At 47.6% G+C, this 16418-nt stretch overlaps 1 protein-coding gene across 2 annotated transcripts in view; it reads right to left on the bottom strand.

The window, feature by feature from the left end:
* Positions 1–16418, bottom strand: part of ST3GAL5 (ST3 beta-galactoside alpha-2,3-sialyltransferase 5) — a 161042-nt gene that overhangs the window by 67386 nt on the left and 77238 nt on the right. For both annotated transcript variants that reach the window (XM_068275476.1, XM_068275485.1), the window contains one exon: positions 3253–3380. In XM_068275476.1, coding sequence (XP_068131577.1) covers positions 3253–3293 — 41 coding nt within the window. In that variant the 5' untranslated portion in view covers positions 3294–3380. The remainder of the gene's footprint in view (positions 1–3252; positions 3381–16418) is intronic.

Here is a 16418-nt window from a genome sequence, read left to right as displayed (position 1 = left end):
ACTCAACTAATCTGTGGCGGAGGAGAAGTGGCAGTTCATAGCAATGAACTACATGCTGAAATCTATTGGAAATTGATATGTGTTAGTAATAGATCCCTGTCTGATCAGATTCTGATCAGTGGATCAATCGTTTTCCACATCTAAGGTGATAATTTTCCACGTTTTATGCAAATAGCAATTAACTTTAAGTGAACCTGAGGTGAGAGGGATATGGAGGCTGCCATATTTGTTTCCTTTTAAACAATACCAGTTGACTGGCAGCCTGGCTGATCTATTTGGCTGCAGTAGTGTCTGGGGTATCTTGTCAGATATGACAATAATGTCAGAAACATCTGATCTGCTGCATGCTTATTCAGGGTCTATGGCTAAAAGTAGAGGTAGAGGGTCAGCAGGACAGCCAGGCAAGAGGTATTGCTTAAGGCTTCTTGCACACCAAGACGTTGCATTAGGTGGCACGTTAAGGTCGCATAACGTGCACCTAACACAACGTATGGTGCTGCAAGAGCCGACGGTAGAGTGAGCCGCGTTAGGCGGCTCGAGTCCTATAATGTCTCCCAGAGTGGCGCTGATTGGCCAGCGGGACCACGTGATGCGGAGCGAGACACTCCGCATCACGTGGTCCCGCCGGCCAATCAGCGCCCGCCAGTGCAGTGAATATTAAGTAGCCATGTGCGCGGCTACTGTAGCTGGCTCTCCCCGCCTCCTCTCCGCCCCTCACTGCGCATGTGCAAACAGTCTAACGCGGCTATGGCCGCTCCAACGCCGTAGCATGCTGCACTTTGCACAGAACATGCAGCGTTACATGTAACGCAACGTGGGCTGTGTGAACAGCCCACTTGTGTTACATTGCTGTGCGTTGGGGGAGCGTTACAGGCGCACTAACGTGCTCCTGTAACGTCTTGGTGTGTAAGCAGCCTAAAAGTAAATTAATATGGCAGCCTCCATAAAGCTCTCACCTCGGGTTCACTTTAACCTCTTGCCGACCGCGTCACGCCAGCAGGCGTGGCCGCGGCGGCAGCCCCAGGACCGCCTAACGCCAATTGGCGTAAAGTCCTGGGGCTCTGTTTTGCAGGAGATCGCGCGCAGGCTGCGCGCGCATCTCCTGCTTGGGGGGCGGAGCTCCGCCCCGCCTTCAGTCTCCGAGCGGCTATTGCCGGTAGACGGCGTGATCGCCGTCTATTTACTTTGTGCAGCGCTGCGATCAGCAGCAGCGCTGCACTGGGGACAGCCGTGTGACACGGCTGTCCCCCTGGGGGACAAGAGAGCGATCGGCTCTCATAGGCAGAAGCCTATGACAGCCGATCGCCGTAATTGGCCGGCTGTGGGGAGGGAGGGAGCGAGGGAGGGAAGGGGTTTAAAGGAAGAGGGTTTTTTTTTTTAAAAAAGGCAACAATAATATTTATTAAAACAAAAATAAACATGGGGGGAGCGATCAGACCCCACCAACAGAGAGCTCTGTTGGTGGGGAGAAAAGGGGGGGGGGAATCACTCGTGTGCTATTTTGTGCGGCCCTGCAGCTTGGCCTTAAAGCTGCAGTGGCCTTTTAAACTAAAAATTGCCTGGTCACTAGGGGGGTTTAGCCCTGCAGTCCTCAAGAGGTTAAAATTAGCCAATCAAAATCAGTAGTTTCTGGCTAGGTTTCATGTTTTTTATCCTCAGCTAAATTAGCCTCTCACTGAACATCTCTGCTCTGACACCACTATTAATACATAATTAAATGTATTTACTCTTCACATTTTTACACTGAGTCATGCAGGCTGAACTGTGAAATCAGCGATTGTCACACAGGCCGGAGTGGGAGTAAAAGGAAAGTAAAAGCCAAGTCTTCAATTAAAGGAAAACACTTCTCATCTGCACTAGTTCTTTAAAGTCTGTGAAACCTTAAAAATGTCAATATTTCTTTTTGAAGGTGTAAAACAAGCAAAACCCGATACTATAATGATAACCCACTTCAACAAGTGAGTCCAATGCGTTGGGTATCAAAACTTACACAGCTGAGTTCAGCAAAAGAATAGAAACCTTGGAAAATATAGACTTAAGGCCTCTTTCACACTTGGATGTTGCATTTTAGGGGACGTTATGGTCGCATAACGTGCCCCTAACGCAACGCATGGTGGTGCTGAAGTTGGACGTCAGATTGAGCCGCGTTATGTAGCTCTTGGTGGCTGTTTTCGTTCTATCTATACTGATAGAACAGCCGCTCCAGGATAGTGATGGGAAGTCCGGATCTTTTCAAGGATTTGGATGATTCGAATCAGATCATTGAAAAGATCCGGATCTTTGAACCGTATCATTTGAATCATTTTACTAGGGAAGCAGACTGGGTGAAATGACTAGGAGGACACAGCTTTCCCTGCACTGTACATTCTGTATGTTCCTGTTTCTTCCAGACAGACATCCACTGTGAACCGATTCGTTCATTGCGATGATCCGGATGATTCGATCAAATTATCAAAAGATCCGGATCAAATGAACGATTCGTTCATGATCCGGACAACACTATGAGTCCAGGTTATGTCACCACATTGCAGTGAATATTAATTAGCCATGTGGCTAGTCACTGAGCATGTGCAAGCAGTCTAACGCAGCTAAAGCCCAGTATAACGCACAGCATGCTGCACTTTCCCAGAACGTGCAGCTTTACAATGTAACCCAACATGGGCATTGTGGATACTTACAATGCCATCCTCCAGTTCCCTTGGATTCTCTTGCGCACTGCAACCGCTCACCTCTTCATTAACGAGCCGCACCCACGTGAATATTGCGCAGGTGTGGATGTGCTCGCCATGCTGATGCTTGAAGAGGAGCACCTTCTCAAGCTTTTATAAGTAATCATACCGCTAGGGAGGTTAATGTATTGAAAGGGGGGAGAGAAGGATGTAAAGAAAGTGTGCAGCGTATTGTTTGAACCTAAATATGGGTTAGACCAGAAAATGTACACATTGATTAAGTTAAAGTGTTCACTGTACTGGTGTATTAAAAACCACCCTGGCGTTCAATTTTTCCAGGATCTCTGTGCAAAAAGTGATAAAATGTATTTAGAAAAAAAAAAAAATTCCTGTAACTTGCCAAAATGTGTCAAGCAAGGGTCTAGTATACAGTGCAGGAGAGTATTGTTGTGTATGCACATTTATACTGTTCACAGCATGTTTTTATGGACGGACATTTCTGTCCATACCGCTAGGAAGGTTAAGCTGGAAGATGTAGTTCTTGATGAGCAAGCCACTAATAGCGAATGAGACAAACACCAACCTGAAGCAGATCTTGCAGCAGCATCTACAGTTGGGCCTCATTTTCCAGCCCTCCGATGGGCATCACCAGAGGAGTGGAGGGCGCGGGACAGACAGGAAGGAGGAGCCACCTGTCGTCATGCAGCAGACCTGTGAACAGAGGGTAGACAACGGGTGAGATTGTAAACACAAAAAATCACAGTCACCTTTATGCAGAAAGCTTTTCTGTAATCTATAATTAACAGAACAATGTAAAGGGAAGGGTGACGTACACAAGAGAAGCTGATCACAATGATGGTCTCCACTCAAGCACATGGTTACCACCGGCGCTGTCACGACAGTACACATAGAATCGCCAGTCACATCCCTTCCTGCTGCATCAGATGCCTGCCACAGACAGCAGAGCACAATAATACAATAACGTCCCCCTGTATCGAGCATGGAGGCCAACACTGGCGGGTCATGGGACGGCAAAGCCGCTGGCAACTAGGCGGGGTTGAAATTTTTTTAAATGTATACGTAAAATTAAATTACTGTCACTAATACGCAGGCAGCAGGTTTTTTTGGGTGACCCAGTGGAATGGTGAACAGCATTCTTGTCTTGCAACAGGGTCCGTGGTAGGGATGGTCAATGAGATGCAAATAATTTTGAGTTGATGCAGGATTATGTAAATTTTGTATGCTAATTTATGCAGCTGGCGGATGTACCACCCTCTCTTCTACTGGTTGACCGTTTGTAAAATTGTACTTGCATTACCTGCACCACTGAATCTTTATTTTGTTGTATCATATGTCGGTTAAACTGTACTATGCCAATGCCTGTGTGTACCAAAATCAATTCCAAGCGCGACTCCGGTTGTACATTTCGCAAATAAAGTTGATTCTGATTCAGGGTCTATGGCTAAAAGAATTAGGAGGCAGAAAATCAGTTTCTTCAGGGAAGGGGGTGGGCATCTGGGGGTCCCCTTCTTAGAGGGGACTCCCAGATGCCACCATGAAGCCCCACCAGGGTATAGTTGGTTCCCACCTTCTCCTGGGGCACCGGAGGTGGGGAAGAGCCCCTTGTCCATGGATTGGACAAGGACCCTGGGGGGGAGTGGGAGGCTTGGCTGCCCCTCTCCCCTGGAGCCCCACTCTTATAGCAAGTACCATGCAGGCTGGTAAAGCTCAGGGTGCGAAGCCCCACTTGGCCGAGGCTCCGTATTCTGGCTATCCCAGCCTGCATGGGGGACAAAGGGATATAAAGAGGCTTGGTAGGGGGGACCCCATGAGTTTTTTTTTTAATTTCCCACACTCTGAACAAAGTTTCAAAAAATAGGTAAAGTTGCCAGGGATCCTTATACAGCCATATTGCGGCTGTATTGCGATCCCTGGCCACAGTGTTGCCACTTCCACAGGGTTTCCAGGGGGTCCGTACACACTGCATGCGGACCCCCTGGAAACTCCGTCATGAAATTCATTGTTCTTTCTTTTGATATATGTAAATTTACTCTACCGTTAGGTTTGCGTGGATTAACACAGTTAATGCATCCTTGCCCTTATTTAAACTCACCTACAGCCAAGGAAACTGTCCCCTTAAATTTGAAAATATCTGGATACCTTGGGCTGAAATACATCAAGGACCGGGAATAGATTATGAAAATTAACCACTTGCCGACCGCACGCTTATACCGTGCGTCGGCAAAGTGGTAGCTGCAGGACCAGCGACGCAGTACTGCGTCGCCAGCTGCAGGCTGATTAATCAGAAAGCAGCCGCTCGTGCGAGCGGCTGCTTCCTGTCAAATCACGGCGGGGGGCTCTGTGAATAGCCTGCGGGCCGCCGATGGCGGCTCGCAGGCTAAATGTAAACACAAGCGGAAATAATCCGCTTTGTTTACATTTGTACGGCACTGCTGCGCAGCAGCGCCGTAAGGCAGATCGGCGATCCCCGGCCAATCAGCGGCCGGGGATCGCCGCAATGTGACAGGGGACGTCCTGTCACTGGCTGCACAGGACGGATAGCGTCCTGTGCAGCCTGGATCACCGGGGGGGGGGGGGGGGGGAACAGGTAGGAGAGGGAGGGGGGAATTTCGCCGCGGAGGGGGGCTTTGAGGTGCCCCCCCCGCCAGCCACACGCAGGCAGCAGAGATCAGACCCCCCCTGCACATCATCCCCATAGGGGGGAAAAAAGGGGGGCAATCTGATCTCTCTGCCTGCACCCTGATCTGTGCTGGGGGCTGTAGAGCCCACCCAGCACAGATCACTAAAAACCACGCTGGTCCTTAAGGGGGGGTAAAGGGTGGGTCATCAAGTGGTTAAACTTAAATTGCTATGACTGGGATTCTAATTTACTTCAATAGTTGGTGGGGGGGGCGGGAGGAGACAACGGGGGAGGGAAGGGAAGGGACAGGGTTACAGGCAGGGATGGGCTCAAAATCGAATTCGGGTGAATCCGGATAGTTGCTATCCGGATTTCACCCAGTTACCTGTGCGGGGGGGGGTCAAGTTTACCTATCTGACGTCTTCTTCGGTCCGTCCCTTGGCGCCTCCCAGGATGCGGTCCAAGCGGCGGTCGTGTGATTACAAACACTTACTCCTTCCAGGTTGAAGTGTTTGTACTCACGTGACACGCGTGGACCGCATCGTGGGAGGAGCCGAGGGACGGACCTTTTCTCCAGAGATATCACCTAGTACAGTGGTTTCCAACCTTTTTGACGTCGTGACACATCACACCAAATGCTTAGATCTCCATGATACATCATATATGTATAATAGAAAAAATACCATTAATAACCATGAATGGATGGAAAGAGTGCATTATCCGGAATATACTGAAAAATGAAGGCTAGAACCTTTCAGGAATATTAATGGGACAGTCACCCCCCCCCCCCCCTCCATTTAGAATAATAAAACAGCACCAACAATTTGCACCATGCGTTATAGCCGCAGTGCGCCCACCCAAAAAAAATGCCCTCAGACTCCGTATAGGTAGGTAGCCAGGTATAGGTGCCCCCAGTATAGGATCTCATGTGTTAGTGCCCTCAATATAGGTTGCCAAGCATAGGTGCCCTCAGTATAGGAAGTCAGATGAAGGTTTCCATCACCCCATAGGTAGCCAGCCGAAGGTGCCTCCAATATAGGTAGGCAAGTGTTGGTGCCCTCAGTAAAGGTAGCCAGCTATAGGTGCCCCCAGTATAGGAAATCAGGTGTGTGTGCCCTCAGTATAGGTAGCCAGCTATAGGCGCCCCCTTGGAAGCCGGCGCCCTGAGCGACTGCTCCGGTCGCTCAGGTCAAAGGCCGGCTATGCCTGTACCTCCTCTGTGCCTCTCGTGTCCACCTCTGCCCTCTCTACCTGCTTATACAAGTTTAAAAGCCAGTTTTTCTTTGATTTTTTTAAATCGATTTTCTCAAAAGCTACAAGTCCAATTTTGGAAGAAAAAAAATTGATTTGTTGCCATGGCAACAGAGAACCCATGCCGTTTGTGTTGGCGGGTCGTTCGTAAGTCGGGGGTTCCTAAGTCTGGGACTACCTGAATGTATTTTGCACAGGATCTTCCACTCTAATGCTACTGTAAAAATCGGCGGCCCTTCGCCTGCCATTTAAGTCTATGGAGCCCGCTGCAAATAGCAGATTCGCGAATATTTGCAGAAATTTGCGTTCGGTATTCGCAAACTGAAAATGTGATGTTCGGGCCATCTTTAGCGCCCAGCGGGAGGGACATAATAGTGTCCACTCCTATGGTCCGTCTGGAGCCTGGGGAGGATGAGTTATCGTCTTCCTGGATTATCATTAACTGCACAGAAGTGTGGACCGCTTACTGCAACGGATCCCACAGATCTGATCCCACAAGCGTCTCTGCATCCCAAGTCCCTGCGTGTGTGTGTGTTCTCTCTGCGCATGTGCAGGGACTTTTTTTTAGATGGAGAGGTTGTTAGGTTGGCACTGCAACAGATGAGAGGTTTCTTGAGCAGGGAGATGGCAGCACCCACAATGCTTCATACACTATATGGCTGTGACTGTGTGCTCTGATCAAAAGCTATAGCGATATGCTGCACAGGAGGAGAGAGAGGCGAGGAGACTGACACTGCATTCAACTGTTTATTCCATAGTGTGACAAGGTAACAAGCATTAAAAACGCATTTGTGTAAACATGCAACATACCAATCTGGGCGGCAGTGTGGGTGAAGGTGGGTGCTGGGCTGTAGGCTTACAGTGCCCAGCACCCACACTGCCGCACAGATTGGTATGTTGCATGTTTACACAAATGTGTTTTTAATGCTTGTTACCTTGTCACCCTATGGAATAAACAGTTGACTGCAGTGCCGTCTCCTCTCCTCTCTCTCCTTCTGTGCAGCCTGTGCAGGGACGCAGAGACACTGAGGGGGAGTGATGCGTGGCTTGCAGGGGAGGACGGGGCGGGCGTGTGCGTGCGGGGCGGGTGCATGCGCGATGACACGCGGCGGTGACAGACCTAGAGCCCATTTTATACGGGCTTAGGTCACCTACTGCAGTGATCTGCAAACTTGGCTCTCCATCTGTTCAGGAACTACAAGTCCCACAATGCCTTTACCTTTATGAATCATGACTGTGGCTGTCAGAGTCCCGCAATGCATTGTGGGACTTGTAGTTCCTTAACAGCTGGAGAGCCAAGTTTGCAGATCACTGACCTAGTGTAGGAAATAATATACGTTCACTGGCAGTTTTACAGTGAGCGGAGAATGGACAGAAAAATGTCGGTTCTCAGTTCAAGGGGAAACGCAGCCTCCAGTAGTAGAGTATTGTACTGTGCTGCAACGTAAACCATCTGGCAGCATTTCCAGGATGTAGGAAGGGAAACAACCTTATCAGTGGCTGATTATATTATCTCGACCTTATCTGACATTATCCACAGTGCGTGTATAGCCATCTATAGCTATGTACACACCTGTGGTAAACCCAAGCACATACGCTTTTGAATGTTCTTGGCTAAAATGATAACTCCTGACTGCAGTACTGAACTGTTCAAGCAGCGCCACAACCTGAAATTTCAAACACACACCTGACACAAGTCCACTGAGACGCCGATAACGACCGCCTCAGCCGACAATCAGGTATGCGTACAGCATTAGATGACCCTCAACCCGCGAGCGATTCACCAAACGGATCTACCCAACTCCAGCGTCCATTGTTCAGGACCCCCCCCTCCTTGCAGCATGACGTCATGCATATGCTGCTCGTTGCAAACCCCGCTCCCCTCTACCCCCATAGCAACACTGCACGTCATCTGCTACACAGTTCACAGCTCACGCGTGTGTGTAGCCCGGCCCAGCGATGACACCTAAGGGAATCATGTCCTGATCCCCGATGGGTGACATCGGATGGGCATGTCTACACCATGCTGCAATAATAACTTGGACATCCATAGCAGATCAGATGTATGATGCAGTTTGTACATTGGAGAGCAAAGGTGACAGATGTGTCCATACGATGTCCAGAAAAGTCGGTCAGTAAAATCTTTTTTTTCATTTTACATCAGCAATGGAGACAACAGAACATCTCGTGTATCTATGTACTATACATAGTAATGAGGGACAGCAACGTGGGGGAAAATAACAACTGTATGAAGGGAAGCGACACAAGGAGGAAGAGACAGATAGAGTGGGTGCTCCCACATCAGAGAACCAAGGGAATAATCTGGCCCTGACTGTAATGCAGCTGCATGGGCTGCAGAGGACACTGGGCCCCTGTGCAGCTGCTTGCTCTGCACGGGCCCACCTCCACCTCTGGCTATTACTCTCGTCTTGTGCAGAGTCTGGTTTTGTCCAAGCCCCCATTTTTGACCTTGCTGTCACCTTTCCTACTGGCATGAGTCTGGGTACCCAGTGCTGTGACATTGGTGGACTGTGAGAATGGTGACCTTTGTGGCAAAATACACAATTGCCTTTATGCTGTGGAGGAATTTTCCCATGATGCACGTGCTCATGTCTGAGCTCCAGCGTGCCTGCATGTGAATAATACAGGGGTGGCTTATGACTTTATATGTAATCTTATGCGATTAGTTGCATTGCCCTTTGACCGCTTGTCGAGACGAAGGCATTCCACCTTTTGACACAGTGCGTTATACCGTTCTCTGTTTCCTTTGTTTTCCCTGCCATGCCTAATACACGACCATGGCATATCTCTAGTAGTGTGACCGAGCTCTGCAAGTTCCACAGTTCACCCAAGTTCACCTGGGAGGCTCCTACACATACAGCAAAGTAGAAAGCATGAGTATCAACAGCAACGTAGGCGATTTCACTCTCAGCTGCAAGCAGCAGAGTCACCAGGAATAAGTTGTGGCAAGTTCCAGCTTGTGCTGTATGTTAGAGGTCAGCCCATATGCCAAGGATACGATATTGGCACACTGATTCACAGCATTGTGTTTTCAAACCGTAGAGGATTAGCTGTCATTGTTAACAAGGAAATAGTTCCCTATGCCTAGTGTGATGCAGCGGAACTGTACCAGAAAAGGAATAAGATGAAATGAGGGCTGAGGCAAAATAGCTTTCGCCAACCGCTGACGATCACCTGACTTTTTTTTAGTAGGATTTGGTAAGGCTAGCATCCACCAGGCCCCTAAATTCTCTCCAGGCCCTAGGCAACTGCCTAGAATTATATTGTGGATGATCCAGCTCTGAACTGTACCCTTGAAACGAACACAGAGGCAACGGGAGCAGAGATGGTGCAATTGGTTAAATTGTGAGGGAATGTAAGAGATTCCAGAATGGTACTCACAAAAAAGGGTGGCAGTGGCTGTGTTACAAAGAAACCAATCTATAATTGCATAAATCCAGGTGGAGACGCAGCCTTTGTATCTTCCACATTGGATATGACACCTTGTTCTGGGATCTGGGTGTTGGCTGGTTGACTTCCTGGTGGTGAAAAGGTTGGTGGTTTGAGCGATTGGGACAATCGTTTTGCTGGGCTCTCTGTGGGTGGTCACACTGGGGAAGGATGGGAACCCTGTACGTGGCAGAATCAGGTAAAAACGACGCTGGAAGTTTGGTCGCAGCCATAGGCCGTAATGTGGCCCTCTGTCAGTAATTTAGGCACCGTCAACGGCGGCCAAATTACAAAAAACGGAGCATAATTCGGCTGCCAGCTGGAAGGTGAATTGAAGGGAATCTGAAGTGAAAGTAAATTTTAACCACTTGCCGACCGCGCACTTATAATGGGTGTCGGCAAAGTGGCAGCTGCAGGACCAGCTGCCACTGGTTAGCTGCAGGCTAATTAATCAGGAAACAGCCGCTCGCCCGAGCGGCTGCTTCCTGTTAATTCACGGCGGGGGGCTCCGTGAATAGCCTGCGGGCCGCCAATCGCGGCTCGCAGGCTAAATGTAAACACAAGCAGAAATAATCCGCTTTGTTTACATTTTTACATTGCTGCTACAGTAGCAGCGTTGTAGTAGATCAGCGATCCCCGGCCAATCAGCGGCCGGGGATCGCTGTCACATGACAGGCAGGAGCCTGTTAGAGGCTGCACAGGAAAGATCCGTTCCTGTGCAGCCTCCGATCTCCGGGGCAGGGAGGGAGAGGGGGAATCCTGCGGTGGAGTGGGCTTTGAGGTGCCCCCCGCCAGCCACACGCAGGCAGGAGCGATCAGACCCCCCCCCCCCCAGCACATCATCCCCCTAGTGGGGAAAAAAGGGGGGCGATCTGGTCGCTCTGCCTGGTGTTTGATCTGTGCTGGGGGCTGTAGAGCCCTCCCAGCACAGATCAGCGAAATCAGCGCTGGTCCTTAAGGGGGGGGGGGGTAAAGGCTGGGTCATCAAGTGGTAAAAAAGTGAAAATAAAAGTTCAAAAGATCATTAGCTCTGTTCTGTGAAATAATTTAAAATGCTGAGTGTAGTGTGCATATATTAGAGAATGAAGCAATGTTATAAAAAAATAAATACATTTAAAAAAAAGCTATGTAACTGAAAATAATAGGAGACTTTTCTTTGCTACTGACATTCTATTCATTATCCGTACTACACATACAATTTATTATATCATACGTTTTTTTTCGCGCCCTGGAGGGGGAATAGTAATTAATGCCGCCGGGACTTTTTCAGGAGCGGGGTGAGCAGTTTCTTTGGCTTTACCCTGTGCCCTATATTTCCTGGCGCCTTTCTTACATACAGTATATGCGTATGTGGCACCCACGTGTGCTGGCAGGGCTACCATCCAATAGAGGTAAAAGATAATGGGGGGAAAAAAGGTGCCCAAAAAGGATAAAATACATAATAAAAACAATAAAATATTATGTGTGGGGAGGGGTAGCTTATCTCAAAAATGACACAAAGAGTAGCGTGTGATCTGGAAATTTTATTTACACTACGGCAGCGCGTTTTGTGAGTACTTAAGGATCACTATTGCGAAAAATTGTAAAATTTAAAATACGTGTAAACATATAAAAATAAGAAGTATTTTTCTTCCATAATAAAATGGCCATAAATGGACTTTTCTCCTATGTTGCTGTCACTTACAGTAGGTAGTAGAAATGTGACAGAGGCGACAGGATTTGGACTAGTCCATCTATTTTAAATGTGACGGCTTTCTTTAAGGATTGACTTCCACAGGCCAAAAATCAGTGCCAGCTATTTTTCAAGAGTCCAGTATCGAGCGCCTCTTAACTCTCTGGTGGGAATACTTTACTTCTTTATAAAATGTATGCTATTGCAAAAATGCTGGAACAAAGATGAAACAGATATTGTAAGTGAGCCTAGTCTAAAATGTCATGCCCGGCCTAATAACTAATGGTGGCCCTACACCCTTTAGGCTACTTACACACCAAGACGTTGCGTTTTAGGGGACGTTATGGTCGCATAACGTGCCCCTAACGCAACGCATGGTGGTGTTGAAGTTGGACGTCAGATTGAGCTGCGTTATGCAGCTCTCAAAGCAGCCGCTCCAGGTTAGTGATAGGAAGTCCGGATCTTTTTAAGGATTCGGATCATTTGAATCGGATCATTGAAAAGATCCGGATCTTTGAACCGAATCATTTCAATCATTTTACTAGGGAAGCAGACTGGGTGAAATGACTAGCAGGACAGGACTTTCCCTGTACTGTACATTCTGTATGTTCCTGTTTCTTCCAGACAGACATCCACTGTGAACCGAATCTTTCATTGTGATGATCCGGATGATTCGACTCACAAAAAAGATCCGGATCAAATGAACGATTCGTTCATGAACCGGACAACACTACAGTCCCACCAGGAGTCACCACAGTGCAGTGAATATTAATTAGCCATGTGGCTGGCCGCGGAGGAGGTGGGGAGACCTCCTCCTCCAACATTACTGAGCATGTGCAAATAGTCTAACGCAGCTTAGCCCAGCATAACGTACAGCATGCAGCACTTTGTTTAAACGTGCTGCGTTACTATGTAACACAACGTGGGCACTGTGAAACAGCACATTGATTTTACAGTGCTGTGAGTTGGGCTGCGTTACTGGCTGCTGTAACGTGGGACTTTAACGTCCCACTGTGAAACCAGCCTTAATCTTGATTAAACTTGCCACATCTGTTTAGTATCAGGACCATCAGACTGAGAATACTTTTATTATTTGGATAAACTCTTAAAGGAAATAACAGGCAAAATAATAAACAGATCAACTTACCTGGGGCTTCCTCCAGCCCCTGGAAGCTTATGTGTCTCCTGCCGCAGCTCAGCAGGTAGCCCGGGGTCCCCTCCCCAGCAGTAGCCGACCTGGAGAAGTCAGCAGCTACTGTGTGAGCGCGCGGTCACGCACCCGTCACCAGGAGCGTTCTGCGCAGGTGCAGTATTCCTGTGCATGCGCAGAATGCAGCCGTCGATAGGAGCGTAGCCACGTGCTCGCACAGAGCAGTAGCCACAGCTGTTGTGGAGGGGACCCCAAGCAACCTGCTGAGAGTGGAGCTGCGGCGGGGGACACATAAGCTTCCAGGGGCTGGAGGAAGCCTCAGGTAAGTTGATCTGTTTATTATTTTGCCTGAGATTTCCTTTAAAGGTGCCCAATAATGGTACAAATTCTAACGATTGATCAGGTACCATTATATCGATTCATTCCATTGATCCAAAATTTCCAATTTGACTCTTTTGGTCTGATCAGATTGCCTATCATTTACCTCTCCATTGGTGGGCCTGAACAATTGTTTCCGATCAATCGGAACGAACAGATGTACAATTGTTCAGGAAATAGTACCGTCAGTGGGCACCTTAATACTAAATGAAATCAAGTCAAAATTGGGTACTAATGTATCAGGCTATATACTACTCTCTATTTGTCCCCGCAGAAACGTCTACTGTCAGATAGGATAGCATGTGATCCATCACAGAATGAGCAGCTGATCTATTCCAGGGACGGCAGCTCAGTGCACACCTGGAAATCACACACTAGGGAGGATCAGAAACACATATTTCCGATTCCGTGGAAACTCCAATTTTTGCCAATGCCGACCACCGATTCTGTGGATTCTGATTTCTATTTTCAGAGGTGTTTTTTTGGTCATTTTTGCATTATCAGAGTGGCCAAACACTTCAGAGTTGACTCTGCATTCTGTGATTGGTCCATTACTTCAGAGTTCTGATATGCACTGCACTGCAATAATGCGGTATTTCCACGGAAATGTGATTTCGGTTTTATGATGAGAAATTCCGAATGAGCATCCCTATTACACACCTAGCCGCTCACTCCGCTCCTCCAATGAACTTCGCCTAACCGCCCCCCCCCCCCCCCCCCCGCATCACCCAGTCCCATGCACGCCTCCAGGACTTCTCAAGAGCTGCTCCAACACTATGGAACTCCCTACCTCCACCCATTAGGGCAGCCCCCTCCTTCAACATCTGCAAGAAGGCCCTCAAATCTCACCTTTTCACTCTGGCCTACCACCCCTCACAAATGCTCCAAGCCCGCAGCGGAACTCTGGTCACCTACCTTTCGTGTCCCTACCTCTCTTAGTCACGGTGCACTTCCTTCCCTTGCCAACTCCCTCCCTATGGCTTTTGGCCCACTCGCTCTCACCATGTGACCGGGTACTCTGCACTGGTGCATAGAAAGGTCTAGAAGCTCACATGGGCGAAAAAATGAAGCATTACTTTCCAAATAAAAATTAAGGAGTGGTTAAATCCTAAAGTAAAGTTCAACAGCATGATCACAAAAGCCTAGTACATCCGTTAAGAGGTGAACTTGGCAGAGAATCCAGCGTGGGAACGCATGTCACATGACGTCCGACACACCTGGTCTGCCATCAGGTCTTGAAGGAATTGCTCCACTTTCAGTCATTTGCACTCCAACAGAAATAAAAGATTTGGCTTCACACTCATTTTTCCATTTTCCCACATGTGAGATCGCATTAGAACTTACAACCAATGTAAGTCATTGAGCTTCTTCACATCTAAATGCGATTTATGAATGCAGGAAAAAACAAACAAAACTAGAACGTGCTGCATAATATTGCAGAGTATGTGCATTTTCTCATTAAAATCCTAGCGCTAATGTGGAAAATGCAGACGGATTAAAAGACAAAAGCAGATAATGTCTGAAAAACTGCATGTGGGAATACAGACGTTTTCCGTACAAGTGTAAGGCCACGTTCACATCATGAAACACGGATAGCCGTGTGTTCAGAACGCAACGCGACCGAATGCAAGCCATCTGCGTTTGTATGCGTTGCTGAAAGTAAATTGGTCAGCCGCGCGTTTTGTTAAAAAATGCGTGCAGCGTGTTCCCGGACCGCACTTAATCCGGAACGCATGCAGTGTGAACATCAGACAGTGCAGTCTGATGTCGTGTGTGTCGGCCTCCTGCATGCTGAAATCAGGACGGCAACGTGTAAAGTGTGAACAAGGCCTCAACCTAACCTGAAGTGTTCTCTTTTCCAGCCCCCTTTTCACCTCCCTTGGAATGTACAGTATATACTCCTAAAGCTGACCAGACCACATGTGTACTTTCTACAGCTGCTCCACACAGACCACATAACTGCTGTAACAGAAAGCCAGTACTACAGAGCGTGTTCAGGAATGTCAGCCTGCATGCACACATGGCAGAGCCAGCAGCAACTAAATCTCTACCACTGGGCATAAACTGGGGAAAACCAGAGACTTAAAGAGGAACTCCGACCAAGAATTGAACTTTATCCCAATCAGTAGCTGATACCCCCTTTTACATGAGACATCTATTCCTTTTCACAAACAGACCATCAGGGGGCGCTGTATGACTGATAGTGGTGAAACTCCTCCCACAAGAAAGTCTAGAGTACGTACTCTTGGCAGTTTCTTGTCTGTGAATCTTGCTGCATTGTGGGAAATAGCTGTTTACAGCTGTTTCCAACTGCCAAAAAAAGCATGCAGCAGCTACATCACCTGCCAGCAGTAAAGATGTCACCATGTGATAAATGTCAGAATGTAAATCAGGGAGAGGAAAGATTTTACAATGAGCAAACACTGACTAAATCATTTATACATAATTATTGTAAAAATGAAGCACTTTTTTTATTACATTATTTTCACTGAAGTTCCTCTTTAAAGGGAACCTGAACTGAGTAAAATTATTTACAATAAATACATGAGGTAACTTCAAATGAACATTATATAGTTACCTTGCCATCAGTTCCTTTCAAAGGCTCACACCATTTTCTTCTGACAATGATCCCTTCCAGCTCTGACATTTTGTCAGAACTGAAAGATATCAGTTGCTGTCAGTTATATATCAGTTGCCGTCAGTGATAGGGCTGAGAGGACAACTGATGTGCCAGGTAATGTCCATGTTTCCCTATGGCTCAAGTGGGCGATATTACAGTTCAACAGTGTGCTGATCAGAAAGCGGTTTTGGGGTAATGGCCATTTTTAAAATGGAGGATGGAGAATTCCATTGATCATAGGAGTCGGGAAGGAATTTTTTCCCTTTTGGGGCTAATTGGACCATGCCTTGTAAGGGTTTTTCGCCTTCCTCTGGATCAACAGGAATATGTGAGGGAGCAGGCTGGTGTTGTACTTTGTTCTCTGGTTGAACTTGATGGACATATGTCTTTTTTCAACCCAAATAACTATGTAACAGTGGACAAACAGGACGCGGGAGAGGAGAAAGATATTGAGGAGTAGACTACACTGGAGGTAAGTGTGACTTGTGTATGGTTATTTTGACTTTTCATTTTCAGTTCCGGTTTTCTTGAAAGGACCACTATCACGAAAATCGTAAAATATAAGATACATGTAAACACATTCAAAT

This window comes from Hyperolius riggenbachi, chromosome 1 (genome assembly GCF_040937935.1).
Source record: "Hyperolius riggenbachi isolate aHypRig1 chromosome 1, aHypRig1.pri, whole genome shotgun sequence".
Taxonomy (NCBI): Eukaryota; Metazoa; Chordata; class Amphibia; order Anura; family Hyperoliidae; genus Hyperolius; species Hyperolius riggenbachi.
Note: the sequence above shows the minus strand (reverse complement) of the source record. Positions and strands in the feature narration are given on the sequence as shown.